Raw genomic sequence first — 19193 nt, 5'->3', positions numbered from 1 at the left:
GCCTATTACATGTAAATGGTGAACGATGGTTGCCTCATGAAAACCAAAGTAAAGGCTCAGAAAATCGAACTTTCAAGATCTCTCTTTTCAAGCAAAAGTTTATCAAACTTTTGCTTTGATACAAAAGTAATGGAAGATTTAAAACGTGCTAAAACCTTTTTCTCCTTTAATCAGCTCATGGCAGTTACAAAACAAAGCGCCCCTTTGACAACGTAGCCTTTTCTGTGTGTTTTCATTTACGCTACACGTGAATACCCTAACGTGCAGGTTTTCATCACAGAACACCTGCCGCGGAGCATAATATTACCAAGGTTCTTTTGTTGTCCTCTGAAAGGCTACATTATTAATAAGTTAAAAAAACTATCAAATACCATTTTGCTCCGCTGTGTCTTCGCGCGCAACTTTTCGGATCGCGGCTCTGTCTTAACAAGGCTTTCATTTGAATAAACGGCTGTTGTCGAAGATTTACCCGCCTCTGTTGCGAACATATTGCATCAAAAGCTACGCATAATTCTATTATCAGCGCGTGATTTTCTGTTTTTGTAACTCACGAATATATATATTTGGTTCTAGGTAAATTCAGCGGTCATGTTCAGCTTAATCTTTACAAAATGTTGCTGACATTGAGCATAGTGTTAAAAATATGGCACCCAGTTAGTGCAAACGTATTACAGAGCCAAACAAAAGCCGTTCGTTGCTAAATACTCGTTAGAGATTGACACTTGTCTGTGAGAGCTAAATATCGAAAAATATTAACATTGTGATAACCACGGTAAGTTACAACCTTGGAAAGTTACTGTGAGTCACATGCTTTGATACGGAACTGAAAGGAAATACTAGTGAAAAAGGGGGCTTGGAAGTTTAATACTTTCCTGGCAAATTCCGCGTTCTTTGTTAATATAGTCATGAATAATTACTTTCGATTAACACTCTCCTTTGAAGTTCTACTTTATGAAAAGATAAATTCAGCCACGGGAGAAACCCTCAACCCATGTGCGGTGTCTGATTGTTGTGAGCGGGGATGGTTTTCCAAGAAGTTGGTCGAAAATTCTAACATTTTGCCTTTAAGAATTTCTAAGCTTCTCTCTGTGAGAGAGAGCTTTGGAGAAGTAATTAGAGAAAGAGCTATACACACAAAATTGCAGCTGCCAAGCACAATTTACACTTCGTTGCTTGTTCATATTTTTATGGCTGAAAATAAGCAAATCTCATACCACCTTCTTTTCGCTGATGTTTGAAATTTTTATCCACATACTTCTCTGAGAATGGAATACATCACCGAAGAATTTCCTCTCCCTGTAGATTTAGTGCGATTAATTGTGGGCGATCCGTGATGAACTTATAGAAAAAGAGACTGCACGTCATCTTGTATCAATATGATGAATATGTTTATTTGTGAAAATGTCTTGAGTCCTTGCCATGTTTAGCTTTCACTGTGTGTAGATCAACAAAAGTAAATTTCAAGTATAAGTGAGAATGTGGGTTTCGTTTCTTTAAAAGCTGCCAAAAAAAACTAGTTCAAAAAATACACCGTTTCGTTAATATTTAGAAGCGGGCTGGTAGACCAACTAAAAAAAAATTCGTCAAACGCGTCTTTAGATATTGACGAGTTTTTGCGTGAAAAATTCACGAAAACTTATGCCCTCAATCACTCGCTTTTATTATTAGTCATCGAAAGCATACAACTCTGCACACCTGCTGAATTTTATCCCCATGAGCCAAGGTGTGGACGGAAAACATACAATTTGCTCAGCTTAAAACTGACAGCATCAGCCGTCCCTAAAAGGTTTTATAAAAATGGAAATGGTAACTTATATTTTGAACCTTTTGTCACTGCTCTTAAACCTTTTATGAAAATATCAGTCGAAAAATTCTTTCCTAGATACGCGACATGTTGACTGCGTTCGTTTCTATCAAGACAATCTTTTTATCAAGTTGCCTAAGGCTGGCTTGTGCGCTGATTAAAAAGTATGTCTCTAGGATATTTGTTATTTGAAAAAAACAAAAAAAAAATAGCAGAAAGCACTGCATGCGTTATTTATTTAGTTAAACAACTTCTCATTCTCCAAAATAATAAAAACATTTTGACAGTTGGGTCTATTTCCAAGCAGTTCTGACGCTGTTTTCGGGTATTTTAATAACTATGTCCCAATTAAATTTTATGTGATCTACTCAGAGCGAGACAGAAAGAAGAATCACAAATTAAAGATAACATCTTTTTAATTTTCTTATTAATTTTAAGGGATGGTAAAATCTGATTTTTTGTTTGCAAGGCATTTTCACGAAAAGGGAAAAATACGAAATATGGTATATTGCTATTTTTTTCTTAATCATATCAAGTTATGCGAGAACTGCATGCAGAAGAAACGTTCTATTTCTTGTTAAAAAAAAAAAAAAAAAAAACGGAGATTCATCAGCAGCAAAACAAAGACTATCCCTAAAAAAAAAAGCCAGCTCATTGATAGAACCATCTAATGAAAAATTAATGAGAAAGACTTTTATCCAAACCGCGTGTTAGTTACCACGAATTGTTTTCGTCTTCCTTTGTTCTTTATCTCCTTTTCAACTGCTAGGTTAAGAAAACATCATTCTTAATATGAGAAATAAATCTAAAGCCTTTTTTTCCTTAACATAAAGAAAATTGCTGTTTTTCGCTAAATGCGTGCCAGAAAGCAATTCTCTTGATTACACCGTGGTAGGGAAATGGCGAAATGATATATTCTGTGGAAAATGATTACAGCCAGAACACAGAATCAGACAAATTGACCCAGCCATATAATAAGTCAAGTCTGTATATTCTGACAGCTGTTCATATGCGACATCGAAACTGCGCCTTCAAAATTTGCGCGAATTCACTATTATTTGGATAACAAGATATTAACCAGAGCGCGCACAATGCTATCCATTGTTAACTCATTTTGCCTTGGTTGCGCAAAAGGACTAATTTTTAAGAAATGAAATACAACGCGTTGTTTAAGATAAGTTTATTTTTCTATGTTAAAAGTAAAACAGTTTTATATGTACCTTTGGGGGAAGGACAGAAATATAACAAGTGTTAATGTGTATAACTTTCAAAGTGTTCGCATAATGCGTGTGTTTAGCCCGGTCATCGATGTAAATCTTTACTCCAACAAAGTATCTTTTTTTTCACCGTATCTAACCGGCTAAAATTTCAATCTTTTAAGTCAGTGGAGCATTTGATAGCTCATCTTAAAAAAATCTAAGTTAGACTGTTTTACATGTAATTCGTAAATACAGAAGTTTCGAGGCGTCAATGATTTGACAGTTGACAAGCTTTCTGTGATGCAAACAGTCAGAATTTGACAACCAAAAAGCTACGTTTGAAACCTTTGGGCAACTTTTATATTACCTGCTGTCTTTCGTAATAACTTATAAATTAGTAAAAGAGATTTAAAGTGCCGCCGGACCGGAGAAATTGTCTACGTTTTATTGAAATTAAATTGGTTTCTCGTTTGCGCCGCGCGACTATCCTTCAAGATAAAATATTGTATCCAGTTTCGAAATAGTTCGGCTGAACTGGATTTGCGTTCCATTTATTTTCAGAAAAGCCGTAGTGTCCACCGTAACAGGAAACAGAATGGCTCATTTGCCTCTGAACATAATTTTGCGGCACACTGTATGTTCGGTTATCCGCAAAATTCAAGTTAGTGTTCGATAAGTTCCTTATCGAAGGGATGTTAGTTGTATATTCGCCATTTTTCGTTGAAGAATCGAAGGAAAAAGGCACTCGTTGCTCAAAAAATTCGTCCATTGATCCGACATTTTCCGATTCGTCGGAATATGGCGAATGAGGATCGAGAGTGGATGGACTATCTGATAAACTGTCAGGTCGACTCGAGTTATTCGACGCGCATTCGCTCTCCTCTGACCAACGTTCGATAAAGTCGTCTAGTTCAGGACGAAGCCAATCCAAGATTTCAAGCTCTGAGCGTTGTAATTCATTTGTCGCCAAATTTGTGTTAGACTGCCGAGTTGCTTGCAGAGGTTTACGCGAAGCTTTAGGTGACGGCTCGGTCCAGAAAGACTCGGGAAGTTTTCGCTTTCTCAGCGGCTGTGAAGGCTGAGAGGAAGGTGCTTCAGAAGACTTACAATCGTTTATTTGCTGGCTTCTTGCAATTCTCCAACTCTTTTCTTCTTTTCCTTGAGCACGTTTCCTCTCTCCTAAAGATTGAATTTTCTCTGAATGGTTTTCCCGGGAAATTGCTGTTGATTTCTCAGCTCGAACGACAGCGCTAGGGCTTCCTCGTTGCCCACTTTTTAAAACGTGATCAAATAGCATCTCTCCTTGACTTATCCAAGAACCGTCGAATGATGACGTTGTTGCCGAAGATGACCTTCCGTTGAGCTGGCGTTGAAGATATTTTCGGTGGTTAACCTTCCTCTTCGGCTTTATCGGTTTATCCAAAGCGAATTTCAGCGTGCTTGTTGCATTGCTGACAAAATTCAACAACGAGGTTGGCGTCGCCACGCTTTCCTCTACTAAACTGTTCATCTCCTTCACTTGAAAACGCAACGGTACCCAAGAATTAAACTCTTGAATTATTTGTGTTTAGTGATCAAATAAACATTAGGCAGTATGCTCATTTGCTTGTCGAACACCCAGGCCAGGAATCACGGCTTTCCAAAGTAGAAAGCTAAGGTATCCTGCCAGATACTCTCAAAAAGCAAGTACTGGTTGAAATTGTTCCTTGACCGATCGACACCGAAATTAAATGCTTGTAGGAAGTTAACAGCTGTTGACTTTACATCAGAGTGTCTTATAACTTGGAGCGATAATTTTTTCTTCCCTCTAGTGGGAGGAAGGAGAAAAGCAATGCTCTTATTGCACACCTTTTCTGCTTACTATAAGATACAATAATTTATCGGCACGCCATTGGTCAATTTCCTGTCAATAGCTTTTAAATACGAATGAAGCCTTAAACCCCTCATTTATCTGTCAAAACAACTGTTTCTTGGGTAAAATTGCCTCAATAGCTAATAAGTCGAGGGAAATTATCATAAATTACCATTTTTTCATAATCAAAACATTTGTTTTTTCACCGCCCCAATTTTTTTTAAAACACGTCCGCTTGATAAATACGCTTAGGTCGCGGACAAACAAGATTTTGATAGGGATGACAGATCGACAAATTTCATTTAAAAGTAGCACGATTTTTGGAAGAAGAAACGTTTTATTTCGCTGTTTTGTTATTGTATTCGTGCGTAGAAGTACAAAATTTAAAATAAATCTTATGTATTAAAAATACCGCTTATGGCCGGCAGAACTTCTTCTACGAACACACGTGCAAGAGTGTTTGCTTTTAGACTCAGAAGCGGTCGCGCTGTACGCATCAAATTTTTTTATTCTCCTTCCTTTTCTTCAGTTTTAAACGTTCATTGTTTTGCATATTCGAGAAAACGAAAACGAGTGGAAGAAGTGCAAATGACGGCGGTGAAACGTTTTTAAACTCTGTCGGAATATCATGTGTTTACACTAATTTTAATTCCATACTTAGTTATTTAATATCCATTAGTAGGAAAGACTTCGCCACAATCATACCTCGACCAACTGCTCTATTTGACATTACGACGGCGCTTGTCGAAATCACAAAATTTCTAATCAAAGTAGTAATTTAGCTCCCGCCTTCCTATTGTGCCGAAGGGCTGTAGACACGAACTAGGCAAAGCCATTTAGGACAAGCATTTCAAGATCCAGCTATCATCTTTGAAGCTTCCTGCCCTAAAAAACTTCGCATCTCATTTCCTCGATTTTCTATACGCGAATCGAAGCTTTATTTTTCCTAACCTGCCATGGCCGTATTTCATTTCAGCTCATTTCATTCCTAAGGGAAAACGATTCTTAAAAAGAAAAAGCAAGTTGTTGCCAACAAGTCAACCTTAATAAAAGTAAAATTATACTCAGAAAATGAATTAAATTATAAGCCTGAGACATCAATTGATCTCCCTTTTTGTCTTGTGAGAGAAAATAGTCCCACAGAAAGTACGCTTGTGTGTATGTGTGTGGCTGTCTTTGCTGACAGTGAATTTCTTCTGCAGTTCGAGGGAAATTTACTCAAGAATGGCTTCCTTAGTGTCACTAGGGCAAAAGTTACAAAACACTGACTTCACACACATCTTCTAGCCGCAGTAAAAAGCTAGATTGTGACTGTCAGGAACATCTGCTGTGAAAACGAATTGGCAGCTTGTCGAAGATTTTGAACAATGTTGAATGATGTAAGACCAAGAAGTGTGCTTTTCTAACCTTCGTAAACACTTCACAACTTTTTTTTATCACGTACGAGGCTCGAAATCTATTAAAACAAGGAGACTGAACGACGGACTTTCTGGTCGGTCGCTTTCACAATTTTTTTTAACACAGAAAATATCTTAATATTAACTTTGCTATGTGTGAAATACGCATTGGTCAATTTTGGCTAATTTTGTCACGTAAAATTGCATTTGAATTACAATTGGTCGAGAGAAATGACCTTCTCACAAAACCAGCTTGAGCTTTGAAAAAAAAAAAAGATACCTGCTTCGTTAATTGTTTGATAGGAACAAAAGAGGAATAACAATATATTTAATACATCTGTGGCATTTTTTTATACCTTGCGACTCAAGGCTAACTTTTTATTATTTCTCTGAATGGACGACAGAACCAAATTAAAATTTGTTTCGATTCAAGGTGTAAAAATATGGTTATCGAGGTGAATTCGTTAAAATGCATATGGTAGCATGATGTAAAGTCTCCTATTTCTCGCCACTGCTGTTTTGAAAATGACTTTCTTTGAAAATACTCATAAATTCACTCTTGCGGTACTTCACAAGAAGCCTGAGTTTTTCTGCTTCGTTCTAAAGCTTCTTCAAAGGGATGATTCTATTTTCTGATGTATCAAGGCAGAAAACCTGACAGATTTGGAAACATCTCTCCGTAAAAGTTTACAAGCGAGAGTCCTGCAAATATTACAGAAGTGTGGACAGATATGAAAGGCATGAATTTTCAACCCACAACTGCCCACAAAGCGCGTCATTGAATTGCTCTACAAATGAAACTGACTCTTCCTCAAACAACGAACACAAAAGGCGCTTCGAATGGGCGAAAATTCAGTAATTATCAAATGAGCTTTAAACTTGGTCAGAACTGGCACATGACCTTCGGACGAGTTAGTATTTTAGCGCAAAGAGGAAGAAAAAAAAAACTTAAGACAAATAAATATTGGGTTTTTCCTTTCTAGATTCAGTTTCCAAAAAAGAATAATCATACCTTTTGGAGGGTGGGAATACTCATGAATTACGACAGGCAAATAAAGAGAATATGGAAAGGCCAAGCGCTAGGAAAGCGTTTAAAAAAAAAATAATCGCTCTACTGACTCGGCCGTTCACTTTTTATTTGGTTCCCCTCCTGAAGGATTTACTTTAAATTATTCTTCTTTCAACATGCTTTTTAAAACTTGCTAAAAACTACTAAATGTTGATTGAGTAGTCTGATCGTCCGCGGAAGAGAAAAGTCCTCGAAAGGGTTGATATCAGCTGCATTGACTGACCAAACCTGAGTTGTGCTCTACTAACAAAGAACTCCTCACTTGATCCTAATGATAACTTCTGCTTAGGCTGCTGAAACGTCAGTCACTTTTATAGACAACAGTCTTTTCCAGCACCGATCACAACCGGGAAATCAGACTGTACGATGAGTTACGGCGAACTCTCGTGAGGAGCTAGGTCATGACTGAGTTATTGTGTAAGACGCGACCTGTATATTGCTAGGATCTGAAACATTGAAAGCGTCGTGTGGGTAACTAGCAAAAGAAAGATGACAAATTTTTGAGCTCGGTAATGAAACAAAGGGAAATGTGATTCGTGTTGTCACGAGGGCGGGAGAAAGAGGAGATGCGAACAACATCTTTCTTTACTGCACCGAGGTGTTTTCCACTGATTAGTATCCAGTTTCATGTCAGAATTACGCCGAGAGAGTCGGAGAGAATGTTGGTAACCTACATTTTAACAGAAGAAGAATCTGAAGTGCTTGGATAAGCTAATCAAAAATTAGATCTTACGGCGTACTAATTGGAATATTAACAAGAAATGGTTTGAACCCAAGAGTAACGAATCATTAGCAAAGCATCGAAGGGCCAAAACCGAAGGTCTGAGACTCGTTTCTTCGAGAGAGACTTAGAATTTTGTATGTCAGGTGTACGGGATGAGAAGAATAACGCCTTTCTTTAGTTCATTATCGAGCTAAAAAATGTACCACCTTTCTCATCGTATTCATTTCGGTGCTGTGGACTGCCGTGTTAACTTTGGAACGCGAGCGTCACAACATTTGTTCTTTAGCCGATTTCTGTAAACGCGCGAACTATCTTACGCTGAGAAATGACGAATCATTTTCGTCTAACTGACCTAAGGCTCTATGATTTTTTTTTCAGAGTTTTCCTGCAGTAACCATCGATAAAGTTTATCGTTCCTGAATTCTGGCATGAACAGAATAAATCCTCAGTAGAGACGAACGAGACAGCACGTGGGCGCAAAACGGCGGAAGCTTTGGAGGTATAAAAAACAAAGAGAAAGAAAATCTGCGGCAGTTTCACCTGACAAATACTAAGTTCCATTCGCTTGTTATTTCGTTCGTCTCCTCTAACCAAGAGAGCCTGGTACCAGCTTATGCAATATCGGCGAAACAAGAACATATACAGGATATCAACTGTTGATACTATATATAATTTGGTTTTATAAACTATAAACTGTTTATAATGTATTGTGATTCACTCGACGAACGGCTAACGCTCGAAATGTCAGGTTGGAAACTCTTTACGGTGGCCAATTTACATCATCAGCACAGTTGATAAAACCAAATTACCCTGCTAGACTCCCCCATCAACGTAGCAACACAGATTCTTTTAGTAACTTACCCCTTTATTCATTGGTGATACTATATGCTCGTCTTTATTTTCAAAAGAAGACTTTTTTATTACGAAAATAACTGCTCATTTTTTGAGCATTTTTCCCTCAAAAAATCTATAGCTTTGGGGAAAAAAACACATTTCAAGATGTTTCAATCACGATTCTTTGAGTATTTACATTCTCTGTGAGGTAGCACTTATTGATTGTCCAATCCACTAAAAACAACATTCCTGTCTTCCTCCATCAGTATCCTTTTCTTCCCCTGAAACGGGTGCGAAAATCTAACTGTCAACAAATAAAAAATGAGAAGTTTGTCAGTCCAACCACATCTTTCCTTTTTTGCTCCAAAAACTGATCCTTTGATGCATTCTCTTAAACCCTTTTAACCCTTTAACTCCCAGATCAAATTTGTAATTCTCCTTGCTGTCAACCATACAATTCTTACAATGTTAGTTCAGAGAGGTTAGTATTGGATCAACTAATTATTCCCAAATTGATATTTTTCTTTATTCTCATCACTTATCTGGTTAATATTGTATTGATATTGTAAGGAGAAATTCTGTCTTGGTCATTCATGAGAGTTAAAGGGTTAATACAATGACAGGCAGATAGGTAATGAGACCTCAGAAAATTATCCTACTGCAGGGGGGGGGGGGGAGGGGGCACACCAAGGGTGGAAAGGGGGAGCTGGGGTGGCCATGAAACTCCATTAAAAGGTTATTTTCAAAAAAACTCTGAAACAATCAAACTTTATGATTTGGGTGGCAGAAAAGCACAAAACGGAAGAAAAACGGTGATGCAAAATTTTACATTTTGTGATTAAAAACACAGTTTACTGGTAGATGTTGATTTGTCGGTAAGGTAGGTACCCAACCCCTAGAAAAATAATTGCTACACTTCTGTAAAGGGAATATTGTTGTTAACAAGCTTCAAGTACTAAAAAAGCAAATACATTTCTAGTCAACAGTTAAAAGGATCAGCTTTCAGACAGTAATGGTAACAGTGTTAAATTGTGTTCCACTCTCTTATATAAACAGTGTGGGCAGGAGAGGGAGTCTGGTACAAGACCTTGGAATTTGACACAATTCTCCAGTAGAGAGTCCTCCTCAAACAACCTATTATACCACAGAGTAATACCAGGTTGTTTTACCATTTACCATATATAAATGTAATCAGTGGTCTTTGCCAGAACAGACACTGACAGCTGATATGTAATCTCCTTTCAACAAGAGGAGACTGAGTTGGTAAGGAAAAACAGTTGAAAAAGGTTCCAAAATAACATCCTTACCAGTGACCTCTTGCACTCAAAGAATGCATACTGGACCCTTCTACAGTTCTCATTAATACCTTGAGCATCAGGGTTCAAACAGTCATTGGGTTTGGATCCAAACTACAAAAAAAATAACAACAAAACAAATGAATGAAGGAACACATGAATGAAAGGAGAGAATTAATCAACCACTCATTCAGACAGTCCATCAATCAGTCATTCTGTATTCAGTAAGTCAGTCATTCTGTTTTCAGTTAGTAAAGCAGTCAGTCAGTCAGTCTGTATTCAGTCAGTCATTCAGTCAGTAATTCTGTTTTCAGTCAGTCATTGTGGTCAGTCAGTCAGTCAGTCGTGTGAATCGATCAATTAACACCTAATCAATTAATCAATTACGAGAGGGGCTCCAATACATCAATCTCCTTTTGTCCCATCCTAGTTTCAAGAGTAATCTACTCATTCAGTTCTGAATATTCAGCAATTCCTCTTTGGTTACGTCCAGCTTTATGATCCGAACTGCTGAACATGCCACAGAGAGGAGAGGTAGAGTTATGTAAATATCGTTCACCCTCAAAGCATGAAATGTTATTTAGGGTTAGTAACATTCATGAAAGACAGAAACGAGTAGAAATATATTTTGGATGTTATGATTGTACTCGAACACGGTAGTCTCTATTAACTCAACTTCTGAACCTATGTAATCGTTCGAATGTAGGCTTAAGCTACTTAAAATCAACCAGGACGAGCATAAAGCTTGCCACAATATAATACATTTATGGCAAATTTTACCTTTTTTACACAATCACTTGCTAAAATGCAATCCTTCAGTTCCTTTCTAAGGCCGCTACAAGGTTTCTGAGGCTTTTGATTTTCGATATCTTCCTCGTCTAATTGCATGCTGTCTGCTCGGATCAATCCGCCATATTGTTTCCTCGTATCACCACTGACCAACAGCTCATGGGCGCATGTCAACCCAAACATCAATTCCTGCTACACATTGTTTCTGAGAAATGTCACAACAGAATGCGCTTCTGTGTTTGTTTTCTATCGTTTTAAGCCTTTGCTTTGTTGGGAATGCTAGTATTGTGTAATTACCGGCGCTAAACCTCGGCTTTTACCATTTACACCCGTTTTTGTCGAAATTTCCATGGCTGAATTGAGGGGACTGAGTTGCTCTGTGTGTTACAACGACTTCAAGTCAGATGAAGTGCAGTTCGTTCCCAGAAATCTAATCTGCGGACACACATACTGTACAGGTATATTACTATTTTATAACCTCTTTTAGAAAAAAGATTTCGTAAAGATAGTTCCATGTTGCACCAGAGAAATTTTATGAGCATACTGTAGCTATATCGATCTGAAACCGCTGTTTACTTATGGAATGATTGATTTCATTTGATACCGTTCAAATTATGCAGGCTTGTCTGGAATTTGTAAAACATTATCCCCTCAACAAATCATTAAAAATCCACGTTTTATCTATAACCGCTCGAATTAAAGTTTGTTTATCATTCTAGACGAGTTTGCTTTCGCTTGCGCCTGCTTAAGCGGACTTTTCTCGACGTAATTTTTCGTTTCGAGAAATTTATTCGAAACCCCTTCCCTTCCCTCCCCCTGAGTTGAGGATGCACAATAGGCCTCAGTAGAGAAAGAAAAGGGGGTTGTGTGATTCTTTGAGTTCCTTTGTTTATTTTACAAAAGTATTGATTCCTATTGGAATATTTTATTACAGTCGAACCTCGATTATCCGGACTCGTTGGGACTAGACGAAATAGTCCAGATAATCAAGAATATGAATATTAATAAGGAACAAAAACTGATTAATTTGAGAAAGTGACGTTTAATCGTGAAACAAAACATTTACAAATTGTTTTGAAGAAAATATAGTCTACATCTTCGCTGTCCATTGTGAATACCTCTACATGTGTGTATTAACAATTAAAACTAATGAAAAATGTTTTTGCATCAACATAAAATGTTGAAATAAGTCCGTATGTCTTAAAGAAGAACATCACATGCACAAAGCAACTCTAAGCCAACCAGACCTCATTCAAATGTTCTTCCTTAGTTATGAGGGAAATCTCTCTAACTTCCAGCAGTGATTGACATATAAACTCTCCATATAAAATCCAAGCATTATTTTGTAATGAGAATACTTAAACTTACAGGTAGAAGTTGTTATCTTGATCTAACACTAAATTCTCATTATAGGGAAACTTGTAATGACTAGAGGGGAGAGTTAAAAATCAGATCTTGGAAGTTAAAGGGTTAATACATTTTAGTACTTATACTTAGAAATACTCACGCAATAGATGCAAGAGATACACTTAATGTCAAATTTGACATTGAGTGTTCAAGCTAAGAGTTGCTAAATGTTTTCTCTCCTCTTGCCTTCAAAGGATGTTTGAACAAGTTAGCTTTTCAAGCCCGAAATCCTGGTACAATCTGTTGTCCAACATGTAAAATCGAGACCACTTTGTTTCCAAGGACTTTTGAGTCTGTGAGAAATCTACCTAAAAACTTTGGAGTGCTTGAGATTCTTGAAGGGAAAGAAGAAGCTCAAACTGATGGAATATCAAAGGAGAAGGAGAATAATAAATATCTCTGTCCAGAACATGATGAAGCTCTGAAGGTCTACTGTCATACTGATAATTGTCTTATCTGCATTTACTGCCAGGTACGAATAATTAACAATAAGAGTTAGTGGATGAGGAAGTAATAAGAAGGATTTACACAACATTGGTTTGTGTCATCTGCTTGAGCCAAAGGCTAAGGTGGATAATTCAAACCATGGCCTTGATAATTCTTGTCATTATCTTGCTGGCAGCACCTGTGGGTAATATGAAGTAATTTATGTGTTCTGATTGGCCACCTGAGCAGGATTGTCCACTTTAATCATGTGCAAGAACAAAAACTGCTTGGAGTAGACTCAATACAAAACTTCTAATATTTTGGACAATGTTGGCAATGGATATGCCAAATGTTATAGAAAAAATGCTAAAAAGAATTTGGCCAATTTTCAGCCATCCAGACCTCACGCTTGGTCAATAACACATATTTATAACTTGCAAGCCAAATCATATACTTGTCTTTTTATGGATGCTGATGAATTGTAGTCCGTAGGTATAGTGTTATTTCTACATGAGGATCTGTATGGTATGATGTAACAAATGCAAATCACTATCAGTTTAGCTGCATGTTTTGTCATATACATATGCATATTTTTGGGAGTAATTTATTTACAAATCAAGGCTCTGAGGGACTCTCAGTGTTTGCATGGCCTTTTCTAAACACTAAGGAGTTTGAGAGAGTTTTGAACATGTTCTAAACCTGAGATGTAGTTTAGGGTATGTCTGATTGTCTAGGATAATCATAACAAATGATTTAGTTTTTGATCAAGGAGAAGGGAGGAAAGGGGTTTATTAGAGAGGTTTAATGTGGTTGTGATAGATTGGGAGGGGGAGGGTGTAACAAAGGTGAGGGGTGCTAATCAGATTGTTTATGCCAGTGCTTGTTCCACCTAGGTGTATGGCAAGCACATGGGACACAAATGTGAACTTGCCACCAGCATTGCTACAACAACTCGTGAAGAGCTTCGCAGCTTGTCCAAGAAATTGGGTGATCATTATGACACAGTGAAGAAAGCTAGAAGAAACGTGATTGATACAAGGGAGTCCATACTGAACACTCAACAGTATTTGCGAGACAGGATTATGAAACATATGGGAGTGCTGCGAGCTTGCATGAGTCGACGGGAAACTGTGCTGAAGTGTGACGTTGATGACAGGACAAAACAGAAGATCAAACCTTTGGATGAACAAGAAAGGTAATTATTGGGAAATTAGTTTTGATATTCTTTAACCCTTTAAGTCCCTGAAGTCTCTGTAACTTCTCCCTTTAATATCCAAGCCATACATTATCCAGCCAACAGGTGAGGAGAATTCACATCAGGTAGAAGTTGTTATCTTGATCTAACACCAAATTCTCATCCTTAATTTACAAGGAAATGTGTAGCAACTAGAAGGGAGAATTAAAAATCAGATCTTGGGAGTTTAAGGGTTAATTTTGTGTATGCAGCAAAATAGCTTCTCTCCCACTGAGGATTTTGAGTTTCAGCCACTAAGGGGGAGGATATTGTTTGTATAACAGGGTAATATAGTATTATCAACTGAGTTGACGACATAAATTGGCCACCATAAAGAATTTGAAAAGGGATGTTTCAAGCGTTAGCCCTTCATCATAGTGAACAGAGGAAATGTGGGTTGCATGTGTGTTGTTTGTTTGTAGAAGATTGTTTCCTAATAGAGTGTTGGCATTTGATTTAAGAAATTTTGATTTTCTCTATTTTTGTTGCTTTAATTGTGTAGAGAAATTGCATTTTCTGCTGGGAAAAATCTTACAATTTATTCGTCAGATTGACCTCTGAATCAACCATGGTGATCTAGAAGCTTGTATAATACATCAACTATTGTTATGTTCTTTTATCATTCAGCATGATGACCGAAATTGTGAATAAGTGTGAAACAGCATATTCTCTGATCCAGAAATGTCAGAATAATGACAGTGCTTTAGTGGATGAGAAGCGCCGTATCTATGGACTTGTTGATGAAGTTTGTGATCTGATGGAAAAGGTTGTATTGGAGCCCAAGGAAACAAGCAATCTAACTTATTACTTTGAGTATGATATCACTTGCATTCTGGAGACACAGATTGGGGAAATCAGAGTCCTAAAGCCAGGCCAGAAAGGTTTGTTATGGGTCATCGGGAATTCTATAATTTGGGAACTATTGGTATAGATCTGGAAAGTATAGAATGAATTGTGGCATATGTCATTGTAGAAGAGTTGTGAAACCCTCCATTATGACAAGAGCTGTCTGCAGTTTGAATTATGAACAAAAAATAATTCAGTTGGAGCAGAAGTCACTGGCCTCTCTTTTTGCATTTAAATGCAACCCACTTTAAAAAGACAAGATGACTAATAGGTAATGGCATCTCATCTGGAAAGCAGGTTCTCTTTTATCACTGCAACATGAGCACTAATGTGCTGGAGCTTTTAACCAGCAAGCAAGAGCTCTCACATGAAAATGAAAGTCATCATTTTTCATGCCAGCCCTCTCACATGCTCAATATATTCACTACCTTGATCTGTTCTCTAAGCCTGCTTGCAGGGAACTGGTCACTTTTTGCATTTTTATGGACCTCAACTTCATCCCAGTCAACAATAACATACGAAAAAAACCTTTCAGTATTCATCCATTTTGACCTCATGATGCTTGTCAACAATATATTCATAACTTGTTTTGCACAGAGGAGCCTCTGGCTGGGCTGAACAAACATGAACTGTCAGGGAAAAAAGAAATGTATGATGCTGAGACACAGACAGAAGATCTTCAGGAAAATGGTGAAAACCCCCTGTTTCACAGCCTATTGCAAGGGTTGGAGGAAATTGTTCACACACGTTTGACGCAACCAAGATGGGATGAAAGTCCAGCTCCTGGGTTACCTGTGTTCGAACCTGAAAGTCCTGACCACAGTAGCTCAGAGTCAGGTCTAAATGAGTTGGGTTAGTGTAAACTAGCACATGATGGTACAGACATGTCTGGTTGCCATAGAGATGATTTTGAAAATATTCCCTCGCGACAGGTCTTGATCTGGGGCATTGGAACTGTTGCTAAAATTGTTGATATAATCATTTTAAAACATCTTGGAAGCCTTCTTAAAAATATACAGGAAGTTTTATAGTGCTAATTTTTTTAGAAGTCTTCAAATCTCAATATTTTTGCCACAAGGCCATGGATTGAAAGCAGAGGACCTGACATGTTAGGTTGTCTTTGACCAGCAAAGCTAATAAAGCTTTCAAATTTTTTTAAACCTGAAAATTCTATGTGAAAGGACTTTTTACAAAGTCTTTTGACAACTGTACAATTTGTGCTTTCCTTTAAAGAGGAGATCAAAGACATAATCTTTGCTATTTCATTTAACCCTCTAGGTGGGACCTCAGACCATTCAGATGCAGAGGAAATAGAGAGTGATACTGAGCTTGAGGGAGCAGTGGGTGGGGAGACTTTACCTAGCAGCCACAGTGAAGAATTGAGAGATTCAAAAAATTTGGAAGAGAACCAAACAAGTTTGCTTGATGAATTACAGGATGAAATTGATAGACTTCGACTTCTCAGTCCCAATGGTTAGTTACACTTGTAATGTGTCATACTGATGCGTGTCTTATGGTTATTCTTGGCTCAGTCATTCACTTTTCTGTTTTTCCTTTGTCAGATGATGCTGCAGTAAGTTAGCAATAAAGGAAAAATGAATATTGAAGCAGAAAAATATACATTGCATGAGCTGATTCACAATATTTTGTTCCAGTCTTAGAGACTTGCAAACTTATGGCAAATTTTAACCTATTGTAACATTATGGGTCCTGTAATCAAAATGTACCACCTGATTCCAAAGAGCCAATCAAGTTTGTTAAGCTCCATGTGCTTAGGTCAGCATCTTGTACAGAGTTTTTGTACTTGTTTTTTGTACCTCCAGTTCATCATTATAAAATCATTTTGCTTTGGGTGAGTTCTTTCAGTTTGAGATTGTCAACACTCATTGAGATAGAAAACCACAAATTGAATAGGTGATAATAAGCCAAGAGCAAGTAAGCCTAAGTTAAAGTACAAACAGATTTCAAATTACAAACCTGAAAAAATTCAGGATTTATCTTTTAATGCATAGAAAATCATAAGGGTGCTCTGAGACACAAACCCTGTTTGTATAGAGAATGTGGCTTCAGACAAAATGCACTCAGTAATCCTTTCAATCCTACAAACACATTTTGAAAAGGGGGTGATCAACAGGTCTGTTACTTCCATGTCTTTGCATACAGGTGATGTAGTTTCCCTGAGAAGTGGAGGTACTGGAGTAAATACTGATACAACAAATTCAGAAGGTATTTCTTTATTTTACCACATGTGTTCCTAATGAGTAAGTAGATGGTTACCTCTACCTGTCACATATGTGAGTCGTATTTTTGCAACGCCTCTATTTGCTCTTGGATGGGTTGCTATTAATGGAGGAGATCCAGGACAAATGGAGAGAGTCCACGTTCATAGTTTCTCAACCCTCCTCTTGTGAAGAGCATTTTTTGCTTCCCCCCCTCTTTTATTCATATCAAATTTATGTTTGGATGAATCTAAGAGCCCCGCCCTTGCTCCTCTTATTCATGGATGGTGTCTGAGCCCTACTGGCTTTTTGGTTTTCAGCTGTTGATACTGACAACAGGAGACAATCAACTTCAAGTGATGAATGGAGTTTAACGCCCCCAGCAAATCAGGGGGGACCTCTCAGCTTAGACAGCACCTTACTTCTCCCTGGGCAAAGACTGATGTCCACCGATGGGTTTAGAAGTCTGGACAGTCAGCAGTGTGTTACTAGGGACAGAACTCATTGTTTTGCTGCCGACTGTCAGAACCCTACAGCACGTGCATCAAAAAGGTGCCTACACTGTCGACATTTTTACTGTGCAACTTGTGCATCCTTGTCACTCATGTGCCCAGAGAGTCCAAGTGGACATCGGTTTGTGTCAAGCATGCTTACAACCAGGGGTAGAGAACAACCAAGGACTAGTAGCAGGGTAAGGAAAAGGAAGCCAAAGAAAGAGGAAGGACCCCCCTGGGAATGCAAGCAGTGTACCATGATAAACGGACCACAAGTGCTGGTATGCCTGGGGTGTGACACCTTGCGCGAGGTAGATGCTCAAGAAGGGCGCAATGTGTGTCCCATGTGTACCTTGGTTAATGAGCCTGGTAAGACAAAGTGTGAACTGTGTGACACAGAGCTGGTCAGTCAAGCACAAGCTGATGAGGCAGACACTGAGGAGTCCTAACTAAATGCATGTCACTTCCACTCTTGAAGTGATTTGCTCTTAGGAAGTAAATCATAGTATTTTACACAGGAAAAATAAGTGGTCTCAGTCAGTATCTAAGCTACTACACACCAACCCCTCCCCTAACACAATATTAACCCTAACTTGTAATCAGTGGACTGTTGTTGGGTTAGGGCAGGGGGAGGTGGGTTAGTTGCTCAGATACCAACATTGATCCAAATAATTATCACAAAGTGGTGATTTTTCAGGGATAATCTTGGGATTTATTTTGCTCAGATACTGCATGAAGCAAGATGGTAACTGGACAAACAATTTGCCGTATGTCTCGAGAAACACAAACATGTTCTGTGGTTCCTCTAACACTCATTTTGACTGCCAAAGTTTTTTTTTGTTTAAAGTGTGTTATATTTTTATTCCCCTTGGAAACATTTGAAGTCATCTCTACTTTCTTTGAGCAATGTAAACACATGAAGCAAGACAAGATTGCCAATGTTCAAATGTGTCTTAAATTTGTTTCCTATTTCATTCAGTGTATTTTAATGGTAGAGCTCATTTGGAGTAAATCCTTTGTAAAACTCTGCTGCATGAGGTGCAGTGTGGTTTGACTAATGTGTTACCTGGTGGAATAATTTCTTGTCAAAAATATGGACAAAAACGTTTATAGCAGTCTTCAAGAAGGTGTGGACAGAATACACAAACTAATCTACTTGTGTAGTTAAAGTGATAAAATTTTTGGCCCTAAAAGGTAGATTTTTCTTTGTAATCAGTAATACCATCAGGAAAATTTGTGTGGAGTTCTTTGTAAATAAATTTTAGTGTAACAATATAGTCTATTGGAGAACAATGTACAATAAAGGAAAACAGAAGCAATTAGCTGTTTAAATGTCTTTTTTCCGTAAGATTTTTCAGCATATTCTTCTTCAAGAGAAAAGTTTTGATTTCCACATATAACTTCTTCTATTTGCGCAGTGTAACGTCATTTACATATTTACCAAGACTCGTTTTACGAGTTTGGGCTTCCTGTGCTCAAACTGGTTTTTTTTGTTTTGTTTTTTTTGTTTCATTTTTTTTTAAATTTGTTTAATTTTTTTTCTTGCATATAAGTAGCCTCGATTCTGCGCACCTTACCCAGCATTCCACATTTGAAATCGTAAG

The 19193-nt window shown here is 37.7% G+C and overlaps 3 protein-coding genes and 1 long non-coding RNA gene across 4 annotated transcripts; 2 read left to right on the top strand and 2 right to left on the bottom strand.

The window, feature by feature from the left end:
- Positions 1 to 2969: 2969 nt before the first annotated feature.
- LOC113686491 (uncharacterized) lies at positions 2970 to 6236 on the bottom strand. Its single transcript, XM_027204113.2, has one exon. It carries the CDS (start codon positions 4511 to 4513, stop codon positions 3494 to 3496), a length of 1020 nt encoding a protein of 339 aa, XP_027059914.2. The 5' UTR covers positions 4514 to 6236; the 3' UTR covers positions 2970 to 3493.
- Positions 6237 to 7385: 1149 nt separating this feature from the next.
- Positions 7386 to 9221, top strand: LOC113686483 (uncharacterized). Its single transcript, XR_003447652.2, has 2 exons — positions 7386 to 7792; positions 8424 to 9221. It is a non-coding gene; the product is annotated as an uncharacterized LOC113686483 (long non-coding RNA).
- LOC113686482 (cytochrome c oxidase assembly factor 5) lies at positions 8940 to 11114 on the bottom strand. The gene is made up of 3 exons (XM_027204104.2): positions 10955 to 11114; positions 10187 to 10288; positions 8940 to 9183 (listed from the first exon to the last, which is right to left on the bottom strand). The coding sequence occupies exons 1-3, from the start codon at positions 11060 to 11062 to the stop codon at positions 9142 to 9144; spliced, it is 252 nt and encodes an 83-aa protein (XP_027059905.1). The 5' UTR covers positions 11063 to 11114; the 3' UTR covers positions 8940 to 9141.
- LOC113686487 (uncharacterized) lies at positions 11100 to 18908 on the top strand. The gene is made up of 8 exons (XM_027204108.2): positions 11100 to 11421; positions 12565 to 12842; positions 13690 to 13991; positions 14658 to 14911; positions 15474 to 15728; positions 16155 to 16349; positions 17040 to 17102; positions 17416 to 18908. The coding sequence occupies exons 1-8, from the start codon at positions 11313 to 11315 to the stop codon at positions 18036 to 18038; spliced, it is 2079 nt and encodes a 692-aa protein (XP_027059909.2). The 5' UTR covers positions 11100 to 11312; the 3' UTR covers positions 18039 to 18908.
- Positions 18909 to 19193: the final 285 nt, after the last annotated feature.

The sequence above is a fragment of the Pocillopora damicornis genome, chromosome 13, assembly GCF_964200805.1.
Source record: "Pocillopora damicornis chromosome 13, jaPocDami1.2, whole genome shotgun sequence".
Classification (NCBI taxonomy): Eukaryota; Metazoa; Cnidaria; class Anthozoa; order Scleractinia; family Pocilloporidae; genus Pocillopora; species Pocillopora damicornis.
Note: the sequence above shows the minus strand (reverse complement) of the source record. Positions and strands in the feature narration are given on the sequence as shown.

Excerpts from the sequence above, each read along its gene's own strand:
- LOC113686487 (XM_027204108.2), top strand. The coding sequence starts at position 11,313 with ATGGCTGAATTGAGGGGACTGAGTTGCTCTGTGTGTTACAACGACTTC. Across the intron at positions 16,350-17,039 it reads TCGACTTCTCAGTCCCAATG|GTGATGTAGTTTCCCTGAGA; the intron begins GTTAGTTACACT and ends CTTTGCATACAG. Across the intron at positions 17,103-17,415 it reads TGATACAACAAATTCAGAAG|CTGTTGATACTGACAACAGG; the intron begins GTATTTCTTTAT and ends TTTGGTTTTCAG.
- LOC113686482 (XM_027204104.2), bottom strand. The coding sequence starts at position 11,062 with ATGCAATTAGACGAGGAAGATATCGAAAATCAAAAGCCTCAGAAACCT. Across the intron at positions 10,289-10,954 it reads CAAGTGATTGTGTAAAAAAG|TTTGGATCCAAACCCAATGA; the intron begins GTAAAATTTGCC and ends TTTTTTTTGTAG. Across the intron at positions 9,184-10,186 it reads TTGAGTGCAAGAGGTCACTG|TTAGATTTTCGCACCCGTTT; the intron begins GTAAGGATGTTA and ends ATTTGTTGACAG.
- LOC113686491 (XM_027204113.2), bottom strand. The coding sequence starts at position 4,513 with ATGAACAGTTTAGTAGAGGAAAGCGTGGCGACGCCAACCTCGTTGTTG.